Below are 19,190 nucleotides of genomic sequence, written 5' to 3'. Positions count from 1 at the left end.
GTGGCATTGTCATGCTGGAGGGTCATGTCAGGATGAGCCTGCAGGAAGGGTACCACATGAGGGAGGAGGATGTCTTTCCTGTAACGCAGCGTTGAGATTGCCTGCAATGACAACAAGCTCAGTCCGATGATGCTGTGACACACCGCCCCAGAACATGACGGACCCTCCACCTCCAAATCGATCCCGCTCCAGAGTACAGGCCTCGGTGTAACGCTCATTCCTTCGACGATAAACGTGAATCCGACCATCACCCCTGGTGAGACAAATCCGCGACTCGTCAGCGAAGAGCACTTTTTGCCAGTCCTGTCTGGTCCGGCGATGGTGGGTTTGTGCCCATAGTCAACGTTGTTGCCGGTGATGTCTGGTGAGGACCTGCCTTACAACAGGCCTACAATTCCTCAGTCCAGCCTCTCTCAGCCTATTGCGGAGAGTCTGAGTACTGATGGAGGGATTGTGCGTTCCTGGTGTAACTCGAGCAGTTGCCATCCTGTGCCTGTTCCGCAGGTGTGATGTTCAGATGTACCGATCCTGTGCAGGTGTTGAACACGTGGTCTGCCACTGTGAGGACGATTAGCTGTCCGTCCTGTCTCCCTGTAGCTCTGTCTTAGGCGTCTCACAGTACGGACATTGCAATTGATTGCCCTGGCCACATCTGCAGTTCTCATGCCTTCTTGCACGTTCACGCAGATGAGCAGGGACCCTGGGCATCTTTCTTTTGGTGTTTTTCAGAGTCATTAGAAAGGCCTCTTTAGGGTCCTAAGTTTTCATAACCTTGACCTTAATTGCCTACCGTCTGTAAGCTGTTAGTGTCTTAACGACCGTTCCACAGGTGCATGTTCATTAATTGTTTATGGTTCATTGAACAAGCACGGAAAACTGTGTTTAAACCATTTACAATGAAGATCTGCGAAGTCATTTCGATTTTTACGAATGATCTTTTAAAGACAGGGTACTGAAAAAGGGACTTTTCTTTCTATGCTGAGTTTATATACTGTATTCTATGGTATCTCATTCACTTAATGTTTACATATCTTGCATTACTCATCTCATATGTATATACTGCATTTACAAGCATTCGCTACACTCGCATTAACATCTGCTAACCATGTGTATGTGACCAATAAAATTTGATTGACTGTTTTCTATACTATTCTGCTGTATCTTAGTCCGTTCCGCTCTGACATCGCTCCTCCATATGTATATAGTCTTAATTCCTACTTAGATTTGTGTGTATTGGGTATATATTGTGTAATTTGTTAGATATTACTGCACTGATCGGAGCTAGAAGCACAAGCATTTCGCTACACCTGCTAATCATGTGTATGTGACCAATACAATTTGATCTTTGTAGTGACTGGGTGTATTGATACACTATTACATTTACATTTAAGTCATTTAGCAGACGCTCTTATCCAGAGCGACTTATCGAACATGTAATTAATAACTTCACTATGCTCAAAAGGATTTTCAATGGCTTTTTTTGTTTAACCATCTACCAATAGATGCCCTTCTTTGCGAGACATTGGAAAACCTCCCTGGTCTTTTTGGTTGAATCTGTGTTTGAAATTCACTGCTCGACTGAGGGACCAATTGATAATTGTATGTGTGGGGTATAGAGATGAGGTAGTCATTCAAAAATCACGTTAAAGACTATTATTGTGCACAATGAGTCCATGCAACTTAAGCACATGTTTCCTCCTGAACTTATTTAGGCTTGCTAAAACAATGGGGTTGAATTGTTATGGACTCAAAACATTTCAGCCTTTCATTTTTAGTTTAACATTGAGAAAAATCACAATTCTACTTTGATATTTTAAGGGGTATTGTGTGTAGGGCAGTGACCAAATAAATCTCAATTTAATCCATTTTAAATTCAAGCTGCAACACAACAAAATGCAGAAAAAGTCAAGGGGTGTGAATACTTTCTGAAGGGACTGTTTATAGTGTATCTTCACAATATGATTGAACGTCATGACTTGTTTTTGATTGGGGAAAAATTACAGATTATACACAAATTGACAAAAGAGTATGCTTTCTCTTTCAGTCGTTCAGACATTTTAACTGTTTATTTTCAATGCTTGCTGGCTTGGTTAGCAGCACATTAATTTAAAATCTGTGACCAATAACAGATCTGCAATTATTTTGGAAATGTTTTAAGTAATAGCCTAGTGAAAGTTTTTCTGAAACACTCAGTAAAACATACTTGTACCTTCAAAGCTAGAAAAGTGTACTGATCTTATTCAGCGCTAAGAATTGTTGTTGAAAATACAGAAGGCATATAGATCGCGAGAGGGTCAAAGTAAATGGCAGATTTCACTTTCTGTGCCACAACACTACTCCCCATCCCTTTTCTCACTTTCTTCTGCATTAAATCTCCTTCATACTCGTTCACACACTCCTCCAGTGCCCTCTTTCTAGCCCAGTCTCAATCCCCTAGCAGCATGCCTTCCCTATTCTGGCCTGTCATATTCAGTGTGGGCTGCTGCATGGCGACTGCCTCTACTGAAGCTTAAAATGTGAGCCCATTATGTCAACAGGGATTATGGGCAGAGAAGTGTGCACAAGTTTTCAGCAGTAAGAATGGAGAGAAAGAGAGAGCAAGGGAAAAATACATATGGAGAGAAACAAGTGTGTAAATGAAGGATTACATCGAGAGATGGAAGTATAAATTGATAGGCAAAACATGTGTGTTCCTGTATTGCTGGTGTGTATTCCCCCCCCACCCCCCCCCACTCTATTTCATGAAGAACTAGAAGTTATGGGTAACAAGTACATTTTAATTATACTTAAACCAATGGGTACTTGTCAACACTTTGACAGACAAACACTACAAGTTGCACTTCGGGAATATGCTAATTAAACACACATTTGACAAACATTTAAGATTAGGTTAGATTGGCATTGGATGACATAACAGTGAAGAAATATAGCACTTCCCTAGTCCAGTTCTCCTGTGCTTCTAAGCTACTGCTTTTTCCAATCATCCTTCAAGTAAAAGAGAGCACTATAGAGAGCAACAGTAACAACGTATTTTGGTAGGCACTAACTCAGGCTTTGTCCAAAGAACCATGGCAATGGCAAAATTTAGTTTTTGTAGGGTTTTTGGATAAAGGTCTGTGGTATACACAGGCTTAGAAGATTTTTGTCATTTTGTTCTATGAGATAATCTTCATCAGCTAATGTCACTTGTGAATTGACGCATTTATTTAATAAAAAAAGCACAGTCTTCATAATTCATAAAGGTCCTGTTAACTGACATGGTATCGCATAGAACACAACGTATAAGATCTTCTAAGCCTGTGTTAAATGCTGACCTTATTTTCGGCGTTTACCCCAAACCATAGTCATTCCCCATTCACTTTCCCCAAAGGAATGGCTGAACGAACCAGAGGTAACTCATTTCCGTGTTTTAGGACTACAAGCTGGCGAGCGCTATACCTACAGGACAAACACAGTTGGGGTCGTACGCCGCAAGCCCCTAGGGTCGTACGCCGCAAGCCCCTAGGGTCGTACGCCGCAAGCCCCTAGGGTCGTACGCCGCAAGCCCCTAGGGTCGTACGCCGCAAGCCCCTAGGGTCGTACGCCGCAAGTCCCTAGGGTCGTACGCCGCAAGTCCCTAGGGTCGTACGCCGCAAGTCCCTAGGGTCGTACGCCGCAAGCCGCTAGGGTCGTACGCCGCAAGCCCCTAGGGTCGTACGCCGCAAGCCGCTAGGGTCGTACACCGCAAGCCGCTAGGGTCGTACGCCGCATATGGTCAAATCTGTGCATAATGCAAGATGACTGACATGGTAAATAGCAGAGCTCACAGTCAGAGAACCAGAGCAGGGAAAGCAGGGGTTGAAGGGACTAATAATCAATGCACACAGAAATACTGGTCAGTACAATGAACAGTTCTTTAAGAGGTGCTCTTGGTCACTGAAAAGGCTTCCCCCCGTGAAACTGCCTGTGAAACTTTGTTGGGTACCACATCAGACTACAATGGGAAAGGTACTTACAGAATGTCAATCATTTGTCAAATCCATTTCAAGTGATACATTTATAAAAATAAAAAACAGATTGAAGGCTTTCGTTGGACCCAGACCTCTCACTTTGATACTGTGACTTTAAACAAGACCGGCAATTCATCTCACAGACCCGATGGCCATTGTCAGTAGAGAAACTTCACCTTTCAGATACCCTTTGTCCTCTTCTGCTTGCCGTAGACACTTACCCCCCACAAACTATCTGGACATTTTTGGGTAGGCAGTGGGCACATCAGTTTCAAGTGCCAAACACGAGAGACAGCATCAATTCAAAAAACAGATAAAGCAACACCTCGCGGCACAACGCCTCTCCCCTATTTGACCTAGTTTGTGTGTATGCATTGATATGAATGCTATAGGTGTTTTTTTTTTTTAATGTAGTTCTGTCCTTGAGCTGTTCTTGTCTATTGATGTTCTGTATGGACCCCAGGAAGAATAGCTGCTGCTTGTGCAACAGCTAATGGGGATCCAATAAAACAACAAAAAATCGCGATCATCCTCACACTCAAACAACACTTACCCAAGTCTTTCATTTTTTCTCTCACGCCCTCTTTCTACACCTCCCCCTCTTTCTATCCCCCGTTCCATATCAGAACACTTTGAGCAGCAGCTCGTATGTGGCGTTGATGATGCCCCAGGAGAGAAGGGAGCGGTGGTAGTTGAGGTGGGCCCCTCTGAACAGCATGGCCACGCTGCCGCCTCTCTCCCGCCAAACCATCATTAACACCTCCCCACAAGGCCGGAACGCACCCCCAACTTGGGACTGGGCACGGGACTTCACCACGTTCAGCGGGTAGAACATGATCCCCAGCGCTGCCCCCAGCACCCCTCCACACACAAAGTCATTGACCAGGTGGCCGGCACGGCTGGAGGCCTCAGGGAGCTGCTCCTTGATGGGCCCGCGGAGCCCGAAGAACAGCATGTTACTGGGACCGTTTCTTATTAAGACTGGCACCAGGCCGCGGTAGCACTCCTTCACACCGTACTCGCTTAGGAGCGTCCGGAAGGTGTGGGCCGTGTTGTGGAAGCGGCCGTGGTGCCGGTGGTCCTGGAGGAGAGTCTGCACCCGCTCAAACGGCATCAGGGCAGCCTCTGCCGTGCCTGCCAGTGCAGCTGCGAAGCTCCGCGTCACCAGCTCGGGAATGCCGCTGCCTGTGGACACCTGGTCCAGTAAGACATGGGAGAAGTCCTCGTACAGGCCGAACATGATGGCTACCGTGGTGGTCTTCTGGAGAAGAGGAGGGAGCAGCCCCCTGTAGAGGTTCCTCATCCCGTCCCGTTGGAGCTGTCCGACAGCCTCTCTGGCCCGCACACCGTGCAGCTGCTGCCTGAACAGAACTTTCTGGATGGGGAATGTCACCATGATGTTGGTGAAGGCAGCTATGGAACCACACGCATAGTGCTTCCCTCGAGGGGTGAGCGCTGCCACCAAACCCCTGCCAGATAGCAGGGAGCCCCCACTTTTACCAAGGGAGCCCTGGGGCTGTGATGTGCAGGCTGACTCTGGGTCCATGGTGGTAACAGCCATGGGAGGTGAGACACACCCTGAGCCTACGCCACAAGCATCACCGCTGGGGAGACGAACTCTTGGATGATTTTCAACCTGTGGGAGGGAATTAAAAAAAATATTAAATTGAAAATCCACATATTTAAAATGCAATATTATCTATTGATGCTGAAACTGTGTGAATGGAAGCTTCCTGTTCCTCTCAGCAAAACATGCCATGGCTATAATAACATTGTAAATGGATGGTCAACCAGTCTGCAAAAACTCCCTCATGCATAGTAGAGAAGGATTGTGTGACGAGGCTTGTATCCAGAAGGCATCAGGTTCTGCGGTAGGACCAATGACTGTATATATGAATGGATAAAGCCATCGATCACTTGACACCATTCATTCCAGTGTGAAAATTTGGCTTCAATGCGATATTGAGTTAAGTCGGTTACGATGGCGTCTCATGGAGACATAACATTCACAGTTTGAGCTACGCCAGGAAGTGACGTTGCAGGCTAGATCAGTGCTGCCCCCTCATTGAGGCCAACCGGTATATATCAGGCTGCCATTAGCAACTAAATTATAACTTCTGTGTGCGATTTTAAAATAAATAGGTTCAAGGACATACATCTGGTGTATTAGAAGCAATTATTGGTACCATGAATGTCTTCTAAATTTATTTTTTTCTTCACTGCTAACAATGCCTGCAGTACCGCATTCGGCCTTCAACTGCTGTGGCTTCAATGAGAGGGGGCAGTTATTCTCCCCTGGGTAGGACTAGTGTTGATACTAATATTCTATAAAACAATGACCAGGTTGCCAATGTAAGAAGGATCTTGTGTAAGCAGGTTTGGTATTGCAGTCCAGTGCACCGCGAACTAACACAATCCAGTTAAGTGCTGCTGCCTCTATTGAAATTTGCCGCCGTTACCACCTCCGTGATAAGAATTATTGCATAACACTTGGGTCTAATGTACAAGGGTTCTTAGACAAAGGTGCTATTTGTTCATCAGAAGGGGAATTAAAATCAATGACGTGTATATATACACAGTATTATAAATAATTGATACATCTGCCTTGATGTTATGCAGCCTAGTTGTCTTGAAAACACAAGGTCCTACACAGAGAGCATGCTCTAAATACACAAAAGTATGTGGACAACCCTTCAAATTAGTGGATTTGGCTAGTTCAGCCACACCTGTTGCTGACAGGTGTGTAACATTGAAAACAAAGCCTTGCAATCTCCATAGACAAACATTGACAGTAGAATGGCCTTACTGAAGAGCTCAGTGACTTTCAACTTGGCACAGTCATAGGATGCCACCTTTCCAACAAGTCAGTTAATCAAATTTCTGCCTGGTCAACTGCAAGTGCTGTCACTGCGACGTGGAAATGTCGCAGTGACGAATTAGTGTTTGGCGGATGCCAGGAGAACACTACCTGCCCCAATGCATAGTGCCAACTAAAGTTTGGTGGAGGAGGAATAATGGTTTGGGGCTGTTTTTCATGGTTCGGACTAGGCCCCTTAGTTTCAGTGAAGAGAAAACTTAACACTACAGCATACAATGACAAGTCTGTTCTTCCAACTGTCGCAAAAGTCTGGGGAACGCCCTTTCCTGTTTCAGCATGACAATGCCCCCAGTGCACAAAGCGAGTTTCATACAGAAATGGTTTGTCAAGATCAGTGTGGAAGAACTTTGGGATGAATTGGAACGCTGAATGCGAGCCAGGCCTACCCACCCAACATCCGTGCCCGACCTCACTAATGCGCGTAGCTGATTGTTAGCAAGTCCCCACAGCAATGTTCCAACATCTAGCGCAAAGCCTTCCCAGAAAAATGGCTGTTACAGCAGCATGGGGGGGGGGGGGGGGGGGGGGACCAACTTCATATTAATGCCCATGATTTAACAATGAAATGTTCAATGAGCAGGCGTCCACATACTTTTGGTCATGTAGTGTAGGTCAGAGGGTGGTAGAAGTGTCACTGAAGGGTCATTAGAGGTCAAGTTGTCACCTTGTACAAAGAACTGTCCTGAACCTGGTTGCCGAGTCTGATCCAGACACCGTAAAAAACAGGTCTGATCATTGTACTCTTGCTAAAGGATCTTGGGTAACGCCTTCTAGGAACTCCCAATTTGCTTGCCAATGCTGTCATGGATATGCTATGTGACACACCTTCCAAATGATGCACACAAAGTTGAAAGAAAGACATGCTCAAATCTGAGTTGTAATCTATCATAATGTATTATTTCCAAAGATTACACACTTGCACAATCCAATCTTGATTATTCGGAATTAGTTTGTTTACGAACTCCAAAGCACAGGACAAAACTGTGCTAAATTTGTCTTCCTGTTCAGAACGGTAGAATAAAATACTAAATGATTGGTGAACGGGTTTCCACTAGACTAACGTTAGGCATCACAGGTACTAAGTCAGAATCCATAGCCACAAAGTCAAAATTAACAATAAGATTTTGATTTTTGGTCCTAATTTAAAGGTTATGGTTAGGCATGTGGTTAAGGTTAGGTTTCACATGAAATTTTAATTAGAGAAATTGTGGAAATGGGCGGAGTTTATCCATAATTATGACTGTGGTTGTGTTAACCAGGTGAAAGGTGTCGCTAAACTAACAAGCCAGTTATCTAGCTAACATCAATGAGGGCCCTTTACTAGCCAGTGACATGGCTAATCTTGACAGTCAAGACTTCATTAGCAAGCTATTGTTATTAACAGCCTTTTGACTCTGCTAGCTACAGTTTGCAGGCCTTGTGCTAGACTGTTAGTTATTAACGTTAGCTAGCATGTTGCACTACTGTGTCAAAGCTGACAACTTGGCTTGTTTTTAAACCACACAAGCTGTCGTGGTAAACGTAAAAAAATAAAAAAGCTAATTATAATACTATATTTAAAAACTATGTCCCTCGTATCCAACTTTACTTGCCGCGTTAACTCCAGCCGTTGCCTTTTGCCTTGCCACGAAGAAACCGTAATTTTACCACAGAAAATATCTTATTTTAGGTCGTACAGTCTGCTGTGTCGATCTCAGATGGGATTCTGGTGAAACAGGCAGGAAGGAAAACCAATAGCGATGCAGATAGCGGGCATTTCATACGACCACGGCGCCTGCGCAAAGAAAACATGTTTTCATTTATTTTCCACCACAGTTTTGGTGGAAAGTTTCAGTCTATTCCTGTTGGTTCTCTTGAAACAGGTTTACAATGTATATTTGACAAAATAACATTTGCACCTCGAATGGATTATATTTTGAGCGATAAATCCATGACTAGAATGGAGTGGCGCAGCGGTCTAGGCATTCCATCTCAGTACAAGATGCGTCACTACAGTCCCTGGTTCGAAACCAGGCTGTATCACATCCGGCCGTAATTGGGAGTCCCATTGGGCTGCGTACAATTGGCCCAGCGTCGTCCGGGTTTGCCCGGGGTAGGCCGTCATTGTAAATACGAATTTGTTCTTAACTGACTTGACTAGTTAAATAAAGGTTAAATTATTATTATTGTTATTTAATAAAAACTCGTGCTTTTTATGATGTTTATTTTGCGTTGACGCGTTTTTATCAAGATTCGCCCTTCATTTTATGTGTGCAATATTCTGTCATTGCACCAGGTGGCAGCATTTACCTGGAAATACGATCCCTCGAGCCCAATGACATCACATCTGCGACTGCAAGTCGTGATGTCATCAAAAGTTTGCCATTGAACGGAGCGATAAACAAATACCCCAATTTCAACAATAGGAAATTCATATTTTGGTTTGTTTATGTCTGATAACCGCACTAACCCTGTACCTCGCGGACTTCAATAATACGAGCAAATATGTCAGCACAAAAGGACTGCGAGTTTTTAGTGAAACGGGCTCGGGATCTAGTGTCCGAGGACCCGTGTGCAGCCAAGGCTTGGCTGATAACCGCTCGAACCCTCTATCCCACGGACTTTAATATTCAGGTAAGCTGCGTCTAGTGAATGACATTGAAACGCTAGCGGACTAAACTCGGGTTTGACAAATTACTAACGAGCCATTTGGAACACATGTAGTAGTCCAGCTAGTCTCTGTCAAGAGTTCTGGTCATTGGCTTTGTAGCACAAAGGCTGGAATGGAATGTCACATTGGTCTCTTTTCTTGACAGCATGAGATGTACACCATTGAGAGAAATGCAGAGAAGACGGCTTCAGCGGGCAGACTGCTGTATGACATGTGAGTGAACGTTCTTATCTCGCTACTTCTGCACACAGTACTGTTGATGACTGATGTAACTGCTGTTGTGTGTGCTGTGTCCTTCAGGTTCATCAATTTCCCTGATCAGCCTGTTGTGTGGCGGGAGATTACTGTTATCACAGCTGCCCTGCGGAGCGACTGTCAGGACAAACAGGCTCAGTTCCTACGAGGTGAGGACTGTGTGTGTGTGTTAGATCAACTTGAGATCTTTCCTGATTGAGTGAAATGTTAGAAGTGTTAACACTGTATTGTGTGTGTTTACTGTAGGTCTGTTTGAAACCCTGCCTGGCCCAGTGCAGTGTGAGGTGCTGCTGAAGGCCACAGAACAGTGCTTCAACACCCTGGAGAAGGCTGAGATGCTTCTGTTACTGCTCAGGCGCTTCCCAGAGTCTGTGGTCCAACACGGGGTACGTAACCTCTCACCTCTGACCTTCAACACCGTGTTCAATGACACAGAATCATTTATCTGTAGCTTTGTTTGCACTCGCATTCTAGGTCAACTTGGGAGATTCCCTATTGGAGGCGGAGACGGCTGAAAAACTGGAGACACCTGTCAACTGTTTCAGGAAGCTGTTTGGTGAGAAATTTCTCTGAATCAGATGATCAAAACCTAGTTCATTTGGACCTCAAAAGAAGACAAATGTAAAGTAACTATATGTGCATTCTATGTTACTTTTCTTCCTCTCTCACAGTGTGTGACGTTCTCCCGTTGATCATAAACAACGTGGACATGCGTCTGCCTGCCAGTCTGCTGCTGAAGTACATGCTGAAAGCAGCAGAGTTTTACATCGGTTATGTCACGCGGGGCCCGTCTGCTGACGGACAGCTGCAGGGCAAAGCCCTAAACGGTAGCTGAGTACTATTTATAATATCTTCATTTGATCTAAATTCTTTCTCATTGCATGCCACCTCCACATTGCTACTACTTGCATGCCATCAGCTAGTTTCATGATTTTTCTTTTACCCTCCTCAATTTCTCCTTCTTTTCTTTCTGCACATTTGCTTACACTTTCCATTTCCACGTGTTTCACGGTCCAATGACGTTGCTCTGTACTAATCTTCTCCCTTCTCTCAGGCTCTCAGGAGGGTGGTGGGCTGAAGTCTCCCAGTGTGTCTCGGGGGTCCCAGCGCTATGTGATTGAGGGGCTGTCGGAGAAGTCCTCGTTGGTGGCTGAGCCCTGGGAGAGACTGCTGGATATCCTGGCAGTGGTGGGGGCTCGTTGCGAGTGGCAGGGGGACAAGGGACAGAGGTAGGAGCACAGATGATCTACCAGTATGTGTGTGTAACTGAAGTGAATGTGTGTGTGTTTTTACTTGTGAGTGGTTAGCCTATACATGCTCTATGCATGTGTGTGTTTTGCAGGATAATGCTGGGTGTTAAAGTGTGTGCATCACTGTTTACGTGTGTGTTTTGTAGGGGCTACGTGGAGATGCTGCAGTGGGTTAAGGAGCTGTGTTGCTACCTGCCCAGTCTAGAGGGAGAGACCAGGTCGCGGTGCTGCAGTCAGGTGGTCATCTGTGCCTCGCTGGTCCTCTTCCGTAGTGCCTACCTCTACGTCTCAGCTGTACAGCCTGCTCTGTTTCACGGTCAGTCTCTCCCACTGTGTATTCATATGTATTTGTATTCACATGACTGTGAAAATGACAATTTTGTCCTTTGAGCGTTGGTCTTGTGGAGATTCTGTTTGAGGCTCTCCTTAGTTTACAGTGAGGTTGTTTGTGTGGGGTATGTGTATTGATTTGTGTGTGTGTGTGTGTTGCAGGTGTGAATGCGTTGGCCTCTGGGTCGTGGATACTGCTGGAGGACCTGAGCTCAGTGTACAGTGAGGTAGAACTGGAGAGAGGAGCAGGGAAACACGCTCACAAGAAACGCAAACTGGCCGACGGCCGGGAGAAGACCATGGTGAGAGGATAGATGGGAAGTCATTGTGGACTATGTGTGTGTGTACATGCTCATGCATGTATTTGGGTGTTTCTTCAGAGCTCAGATGATGACGAGGGCCTGGGGAAGGGGCGTGGCCGGAACATCATGGTCAACAAAACAGAGATGCCCGGGTGGGCAGAGACTCTGGAGAGCTTCCGTTTGGCCAGGGAGAGCTGGGATCTCCTCCAGTCCCACGACAGCCTGGGGACCGGTACGCCCTCCAAATACATCCCCCAGCTCCTAACTGCGTGCTCTCTAAATGCGTGTCCTGTCTAAGCAAATGTTTGTCGTTCTGATTAAATATTTTCACACCCATTCTCCAGAATTCAACAAGATCTGTTCCTCCTGGAAGACAGACAACTGGCTGTGGTTCAGAATATTCTTCACAGATATGATCATATACCAGGTAAACATAAATAATGATCATTGTTCGTTAGGAGTTCATCAGTGTTGTGTATGTAAATGTTTGTCTGTGTATGTCCATGGATTTGTGTTCAATGTCCGTGTGTGTGTCCTCTCTTCCAGGGTCATTACCGTAAGGCCTTGTCCAGCCTACTCCAGATGTCTGGGTTTCAGCAGCCTCAGCCTGGACAGAGCTCCCCAGGACAGGGTAACCTGGAGCACCACAGGACCCTTATACAGCAGGCCTCCTGCCACTACGCACTGGGAGAGTACAGGGTGGGTATGCACATGAAGAGATCTCATCCAGAAACATGCATACAACCAGAGAGAGATTGCGCCACTGTTTTTCTGTGTCTCCGTCTGTATCAGATGGCGTGTGAAAAGTTACTTGATGTAGTTGGTGGGCTGGTCCCCCAAAACCAGGATCCAGTCAAGAACACTGATGAATCGGGCAAAGCCAGAAACAAGCCCAGGAAAGGTAAGGTTCACTGTGTGTGAGATATCTTCAAATGTCTTTGTTTTATGTCCATGCTTACAATGTGGTGTATTTTTGTTGCTAGGCAATGATCTGAGACTGCTGCCCTGTACGAGTAAAGCGATTCTGCCATTCTGTCTTCAGCTGATGTTCGCCTGTTTCAAGGTACCTCAACCCTGCCCTTACAAATAAGGCTAAACACAGGACTATTTTGATAAGGGTTTTAATTCCCCTTAAACTCAAATAACCTATTTTCATTTTTATCATATCAGCTTCGTGCCTTCACGGACAGCCGAGATGACCTCTCCTTGGGTCACGTGGTGGTGCTCCTGCAACACGATTGGCCACAGGGCGAGTCTCTGTTCCTGAAAGCCATTGATAAGATCTGTCAGCAGGGCAGCTTCCAGTATGAGAACTTCTTCAACTATGTCACCAGTATCCTTATCATACAGTATAGCTAAAACAATATAACATTTTTTTTTATATCTAAAACAATCCAAGACTAACGAGTTGGTTGAGCAGATATGAGAACGACTGGGGATTACAGACACTTTTTATTTTTTTTTCTCTCTGTTTGACTTTAACTCGTTCAGATATTGATATGCTGGAGGAGTTTGCATACCTGCGCACTACGGAGGGGGGGCGGGTCCAACTGGAACTACTGCCCAATCAGGGAATGCTAATCAAGTAAGCCCCTCCCACTGGCAGATGCTTATGTATTGTACGCAGTCATGCTCACATAGATGTAGCGAATAGCAGCTCAGCTGTCAGGCGTTATGTTGAGAAAGGGTTAGCGGTACAAAGCGTTGTCTATCTAAGGTCGAAAAAAAGTTGTTTAGGTTGTTTGAATGCCACCACTCTCAGTGCGAGTTGAGGAGTAGAATGAGGTTGCCTCTAGACACTGATCTATGATCAGGTTCATGCTTCCTCATAATGTTAAACGTAAAGATTTGTAGAGGGTAAGCTGATCCTAGATTTGTGCTTAAGGGCAACTTCTAACCCGGAGCGTGAGTTGATGAATGTTGGTGTTTACTGTCCTCAGGAACCCTAGTCCCGCCCTGGGTGGGGAGTTAAACACCCTGCTGCTACCTGGGGTGCAGACGACCGACAGGTACCCCTGCCCACCACCCCTACCCCAAACACTCTCTCCATCCCTCTGCCCCAAACCTAATTTTGGTTTTCGGTCTGTCGTTTTCATCGAGTCCTTGTCGTGTTTTATTTTGGAGAAGGCGTTTGACCCATTGCATCCGTTTATGTGGTCGTTACTGATGTTTTTAAAGTCAATTTTGGTTGTATTTTTCATATCTGTAGTTGTCATTACATTTGTGAACATTCACGTTTGACTATATGTTACTGTTTTTGATGTTGTTGAATCTTCCCCGTCTAAATTTTGCCTGGTTGGTAGATACCCTATACTCTCATTCCATCTCAAAACTATGAATACTGTATTTGGGGAAACATGTTGTTTCCTTGATGTTGTGTCATTTTATGTTTTCTCGTTGATAAATTGGTGTTTTCAACTGTTTCTGTAGAGGTTTGGAGAAAAATGAACATTATCAAATGTCTGATTTCTAAAATTATGAACATGTGTTTTTCTATGAAGATGTTAGAAATGGTTTCTTTCTCACACCCATTGTCTGGCTTCCTCTGCCCTGTAGGCACCACACGGTGACGCGTGGCATCACTAAAGGGGTGAAGGAGGACTTCCGTCTGGCCATGGAGAGACAGGTGTCACGCTGCGGGGAGAACCTATACACTGTCCTCCACCGCTTCTGTGTCAATGAGAAGATCATCATCATCCAGTCCCTGCCCTGATCTGACACCTAATCTTTGACCCCTTCACCTTTAAACCTCAGACATCTGACTTTTGAACCTGTTGAGACCAGGAGCCCAGGCTTATGGGTCTAATGTCCACAGTGAAAGCCTGGTCTTCCTTGCAGCTTGTGTGCCCAGAAGACCATCGTCGTCTTCCATCAGACCTGACAAATGAACTCCTGACCCCTGAACAGCCTCTATGACCAAATAACACACATAATTAGAAAGAGGCAGATTCTTTGTTTTCCTCTTTCAAGGTTTTATTTATGTTGCTATTTTCATGAGTGTAAAATATTGGACACTTTTTGTGCTTCTTGCCTTAAACTTAGATGGCTACTTTGAGAGGATGTACTTTCAGAGAAGGTTCTGTACTTGGGGAGCATACTGTTTCTGAGGATTCTTAACAGGTATTGGTGGTGTATAGTGTGTCTGTATTTGCTGTCTAGTGTGTCTTTCATTGGCTATCTTGATACATTTTGTTTACTTTGCCCAGTTGGATCATTTTGTGAAGCGTATAAAAAAAAAAAAAAAAGAGGTTTCAAATCATTGTGAGATTGTTGGAAATTTGACAAATGTGAGCTTAATATGTTTTATTGTTTTTCTTTTTTATAAATCTGTAGTAAAATAGATTCCAAATAGATTCCAATGGCGGAGAGCTTTACACCACTCCAGCCGACTTTTGGCATCTGCTCGGCCATGGAAACTTGTTTGATGAAGCTCCCGACAAACAGTTATTGTGTTAACGTTGCTTACAGGGGCAGTTTGGATCCCGTAGTGAGTGTTGCAGCCGAGGACAGATGATTTTTATGCGCTATCTGCTTCAGCACTCAATGGTCCCGTTCTGTGAGCTTGTGTGGCCTACCACTTTGCGGAGCCGTTGTTGCTCCTAGACGTTTCCACTTCACAATAACAGCACGTATAGTTGATCGGGGCAGCTCTAGCAGGGCAAAGATTTGACAAAATGACTTGTTGGAAAGGTGGCATCCTATGATGGTGCCACGTTGAAAGTATCTGAGCTCTTCAGTAAGGCCATTTTACTGCCAATGTTTGTCTATGGAGATTGCATGGCTGTGTGCTCAATTTTATACACATGTGAACAATGGGTGAGGCTAAAATACATTACATTTACATTTAAGTCATTTAGCAGACGCTCTTATCCAGAGCGACTTACAAATTGGTGCATTCACCTTATGATATCCAGTGGAACAACAACTTTACAATAGTGCATCTAACTCTTTTAAGGGGGGGGGATTAGAAGGATTACTTTATCCTATCCTAGGTATTCCTTAAAGAGGTGGGGTTTCAGGTGTCTCCGGAAGGTGGTGATTGACTCCGCTGACCTGGCGTCGTGAGGGAGTTTGTTCCACCATTGGGGTGCCAGAGCAGCGAACAGTTTTGACTGGGCTGAGCGGGAACTGTACTTCCTCAGAGGTAGGGAGGCGAGCAGGCCAGAGGTGGATGAACGCAGTGCCCTTGTTTGGGTGTAGGGCCTGATCAGAGCCTGAAGGTACGGAGGTGCCGTTCCCCTCACAGCTCCGTAGGCAAGCACCATGGTCTTGTAAGACTGTAGTAAAATAGATGTTAGTTTATATGAATTCTCCATTAAACTTGACTGTTTGGAAACAACAGTCCTTTCTTGAGTTCTCCACTGCAGTGCAGCCCTGAGGTCGGCCCAGAACAGCCTGTGCTTGCCCCTGTCCTGGGGCCACTCCAGGTAGGTGTGCCTGCCCATCATAGCCTTCATTGCTAGTACTTGATAGGGATCATGTACTGAGACAGAGGCCCCAGGATATCTGGGTACCACCAGGATATCACTGTCAAACCCACAGGACAGCCGCTGATGGCTGGCAAAGTACAGCTCGTAGTAGCACCACTCGCTCCGGACGAAGTGGCCAGAGAGGATGAACACACATCGCCGGCTCCTCTCCACACATTGGATGATGTTCTCCACGATCGTCTTCCCTGGGACGAAGTCCCTCTCATGGCGACAGATGTGGAGCCCCCCGCCAGAGTTTTCCAGGTTGGCAAGAGCTGGCCCTTGACCAGTTGTGGAAAAAGTACCCAATTGTCATACTTGAGTAAAAGTATAGAAACCTTAATAGAAAGTTACTCAAGTGCAAGTCAGCCAGTAAAATACTACTTGAGTAAAAGTCTAAAAGTATTTGGTTATAAATATACTTAAGTATCAAAAGTAAAAGCATAAATAATTTAAAATTCCTTTTATTAATCAAAACAAATGTATTTGTCAGATGCGCCGAATACAACAGGTGTAGTAGACCTTACCATGAAATGCTTACTTACAAGCCCTTAACCAACAATGCAGTTTTAAGAAAAAGAGTTAAGAAAATATTGACTGAATTAACTCAAGTTTAAAAAAGTAACACAATAAAATAATAAGGCTACAGTATATACAGGGGGTACCGGTACCGTGTCAGGGGGTACAGGTTAGTTGAGGTAATATGTACATGTAGGTAGGAGTAAAGGGGCAAAGCAAACGGTACCATTTTCTAGTTTGATGTCAGGGGCACACTCCAACACTCAGACATTATTTACAAAAGATGCATTTGTGTTTAGTGAGTCCGTCAGATGCAATAGGGATGACCAGGTGTTCTCTTGATAAGTGCATGAATTTGACAATTTTCCTGGCCTGCTAAGCACTCAAAATGTAATGAGCACTTTCGGGTGTCAGGGAAAATGTATAGAGTAAAAGTTGTCAAAAATATAAACATATACCTCAAACTACTTAAGTGGTACTTTAAAGTATTTTTACGTAATTACTTTACACCACTGCCCCTGACCGAGTCTGCATTATGCTGGCTGTAGGACACAAAGGCGTGGAACAACACCCCCTCCAGGTCCTGGGGCCCGAACCTGCTGGGTCCTGGAACGGTGCTTGGCCTGGGTCCACTGCCAGATCATGCCCAGGTACCACGGAACGTCCAGGTGGTGGCACAGAGTTGCCATAACAATGATAACCGTGACCGCTGGGCACCAGATGGCCATTGCCAGCAGGCCGACGTTGCAGGATATCTCCTGGATCTGGAAGCCCCCTAGTGTGTGGAGTTCCTCAGACTTCGGGGTAGCTGCAGTGGTAGGCTCGTGGCCAGTGGAGAAGTTGGATTCCTGTGTGTCTACTGCCCAGCCCAGTCCCAAAAGTACCCAGATCCCTGAATCCTCCCAGGGAACAGGTGAAGTTTTTTTTTGCTGGCGTCTAGAACCCGGAGAACAGGGCAGGCCACCAGACCGGTCAAAGACGGGGCATGGAGGAAGTTCACCGTGAGCAGGAGATACTTAAGGTGTGGGAATCCAGCGCACACCGGGAGTTTCCTCAGCCGATTGGTACTCCGGTACAGAGCGAGGAGAGAGTCTAGGGCCAGCAGCGCCTCTGGTACATTGGAGATCTGGTTGTTCTGGATATCCAGGGTGGGGGTGCTGTTCGGCAAGCAGCTGAATACCAATTCGCTCAGCCCATTGGAGGATAGGTTCAGGTGGACAGCAAGTGGCATTCCAGCCAGTGGCATTCCTGGCCGCTGTAAACCAACGAGTTGAGGCTGAGGTCCAGGTGACGCAGAGAGCTCATGTGCTGAACACTTGCTCAGGATTTGAAGGTTCTTGAGGTTGTTCCCTCTTAGAACCAGGATGTCCACTTTTTATTGAGGGTTGTACACTCCACAGCGATTTGCAGTTCTACTCTGGAGGACACCGTATCAGTCAGGGTGCAGTCTGAGAAGTCTAGCTGCAGTATCCCGCTGGGCAACTTGGGGCAGGTCATGTGTATGATGGACGTGTCAGTCATCGCCAGGCGCTCCACAGGCATGTTGATGAAGAAATTACAGAGGGATTCCAGGGAGAAGAAAAAGGTAACCACCCCCTCTCGAATGTGTCTCTTCCTGGGGTGTCACTGAAAGACTGGATGTGGATAGCCATGTCTGAAGGGCTCAGGTAGGTGATGGGGGATTGGAACACAGCGTTTACGGTGTTGGTCAAGTGCTCCCAAGTGATGATCATATTGGCTAGGTAAAGATGTAAGGTGTTGACAGCCCCTCTCCCCTTCAAAGGTTTCACCAGGTAACTGTGGTCGCCCTTCAGGTTCATACCCATCAGCTCGACCTCGTTGAACATCAACCTTAGCCGATCAGATCTTGGTCAGTGGGTTTGTTCGTAAGGCCGATGCGGACCTTCTCTGCCTGGATGTCACCCAGACTGCCACTCTCATAGGCTGTGAAGTTCTCCAGACGAAGGGTCAAAGTTTGCAGGTGTACGTCAGGGATGTTGATGAAATCCTCCACCGTGATGTTTGCTCCGAGCCCCAGACTCTCTAGCTTTCCCAGGCTGCAGAACTCTGCCCCCAGGTTAATGGTGTGGAACAGGTTAAAGGTCAGATCTAGAACTCTCAGGTTCTGTATGAACAGCAAGTACTGTTGATCAGTGAGATTCTGGAGACGGTTGTGGGAGAGGTCCAGACTCTCCAGGAGTGGAGTTGGATGGAATGTCTCCGGATCTATCTCCTCCAAGACATTCCAAGACCGGTGAGTGGTCACTTGGAAATTCTCATGAGGGAGTTTGTGTATGTTGTTCTGGGAGAGGTCTGGGGCTTAGGTGGATGGCGGTAGGTTTCTGGGGAAGGAGAGGTTTTTGGAAGAGAGTTTGACAATGGTGGTGTATATTTCTGAGGAGGAGAGGGTGCTGCGATGGCCTCCCACTAACACAGCCACTGCCCAGAGGGTGTGGAGAGGATCAAGCGGAAGAGAGAGAGAAAATGTAAAAAGCATTGTTTTTTTAAAAGAGGTTCAGTACACAGTGTGTTTGTGAATCACAATAAA

General features: G+C 45.7%; 2 protein-coding genes and 1 pseudogene across 3 annotated transcripts; 1 reads left to right on the top strand and 2 right to left on the bottom strand.

Moving 5' to 3' along the window:
* Positions 1 to 2,756: 2,756 nt before the first annotated feature.
* Positions 2,757 to 8,616, bottom strand: LOC129827642 (mitochondrial nicotinamide adenine dinucleotide transporter SLC25A51-like). Its single transcript, XM_055888665.1, has 2 exons — positions 8,460 to 8,616; positions 2,757 to 5,625 (listed from the first exon to the last, which is right to left on the bottom strand). Exon 2 carries the CDS (start codon positions 5,548 to 5,550, stop codon positions 4,612 to 4,614), a length of 939 nt encoding a protein of 312 aa, XP_055744640.1. The 5' UTR covers positions 5,551 to 5,625; positions 8,460 to 8,616; the 3' UTR covers positions 2,757 to 4,611.
* A 91-nt stretch (positions 8,617 to 8,707) lies between these two features.
* On the top strand, positions 8,708 to 14,994 carry ints10 (integrator complex subunit 10). 2 transcript variants are annotated; one of them, XM_055888663.1, is made up of 18 exons: positions 8,708 to 9,480; positions 9,663 to 9,730; positions 9,818 to 9,921; positions 10,019 to 10,158; positions 10,247 to 10,328; positions 10,444 to 10,599; positions 10,827 to 11,001; positions 11,169 to 11,338; positions 11,515 to 11,654; positions 11,733 to 11,886; positions 11,999 to 12,081; positions 12,201 to 12,353; positions 12,447 to 12,555; positions 12,638 to 12,717; positions 12,825 to 12,987; positions 13,146 to 13,239; positions 13,595 to 13,663; positions 14,211 to 14,994. In XM_055888663.1, exons 1-18 carry the CDS (start codon positions 9,352 to 9,354, stop codon positions 14,365 to 14,367), a joined length of 2,226 nt encoding a protein of 741 aa, XP_055744638.1. In that variant the 5' UTR covers positions 8,708 to 9,351; the 3' UTR covers positions 14,368 to 14,994. The 2 variants fall into 2 exon arrangements, with proteins under 2 accessions (XP_055744638.1, XP_055744639.1); XM_055888664.1 differs by lacking the exon at positions 13,595 to 13,663.
* LOC129827271 (toll-like receptor 6) lies at positions 14,398 to 19,139 on the bottom strand (annotated as a pseudogene).
* Positions 19,140 to 19,190: the final 51 nt, after the last annotated feature.

Source organism: Salvelinus fontinalis, chromosome 29 (assembly GCF_029448725.1).
Source record: "Salvelinus fontinalis isolate EN_2023a chromosome 29, ASM2944872v1, whole genome shotgun sequence".
NCBI lineage: Eukaryota > Metazoa > Chordata > Actinopteri > Salmoniformes > Salmonidae > Salvelinus > Salvelinus fontinalis.
The sequence above is the reverse complement of the archived record's forward strand: the minus strand, read 5'-3'. Positions and strand labels throughout refer to the sequence as shown.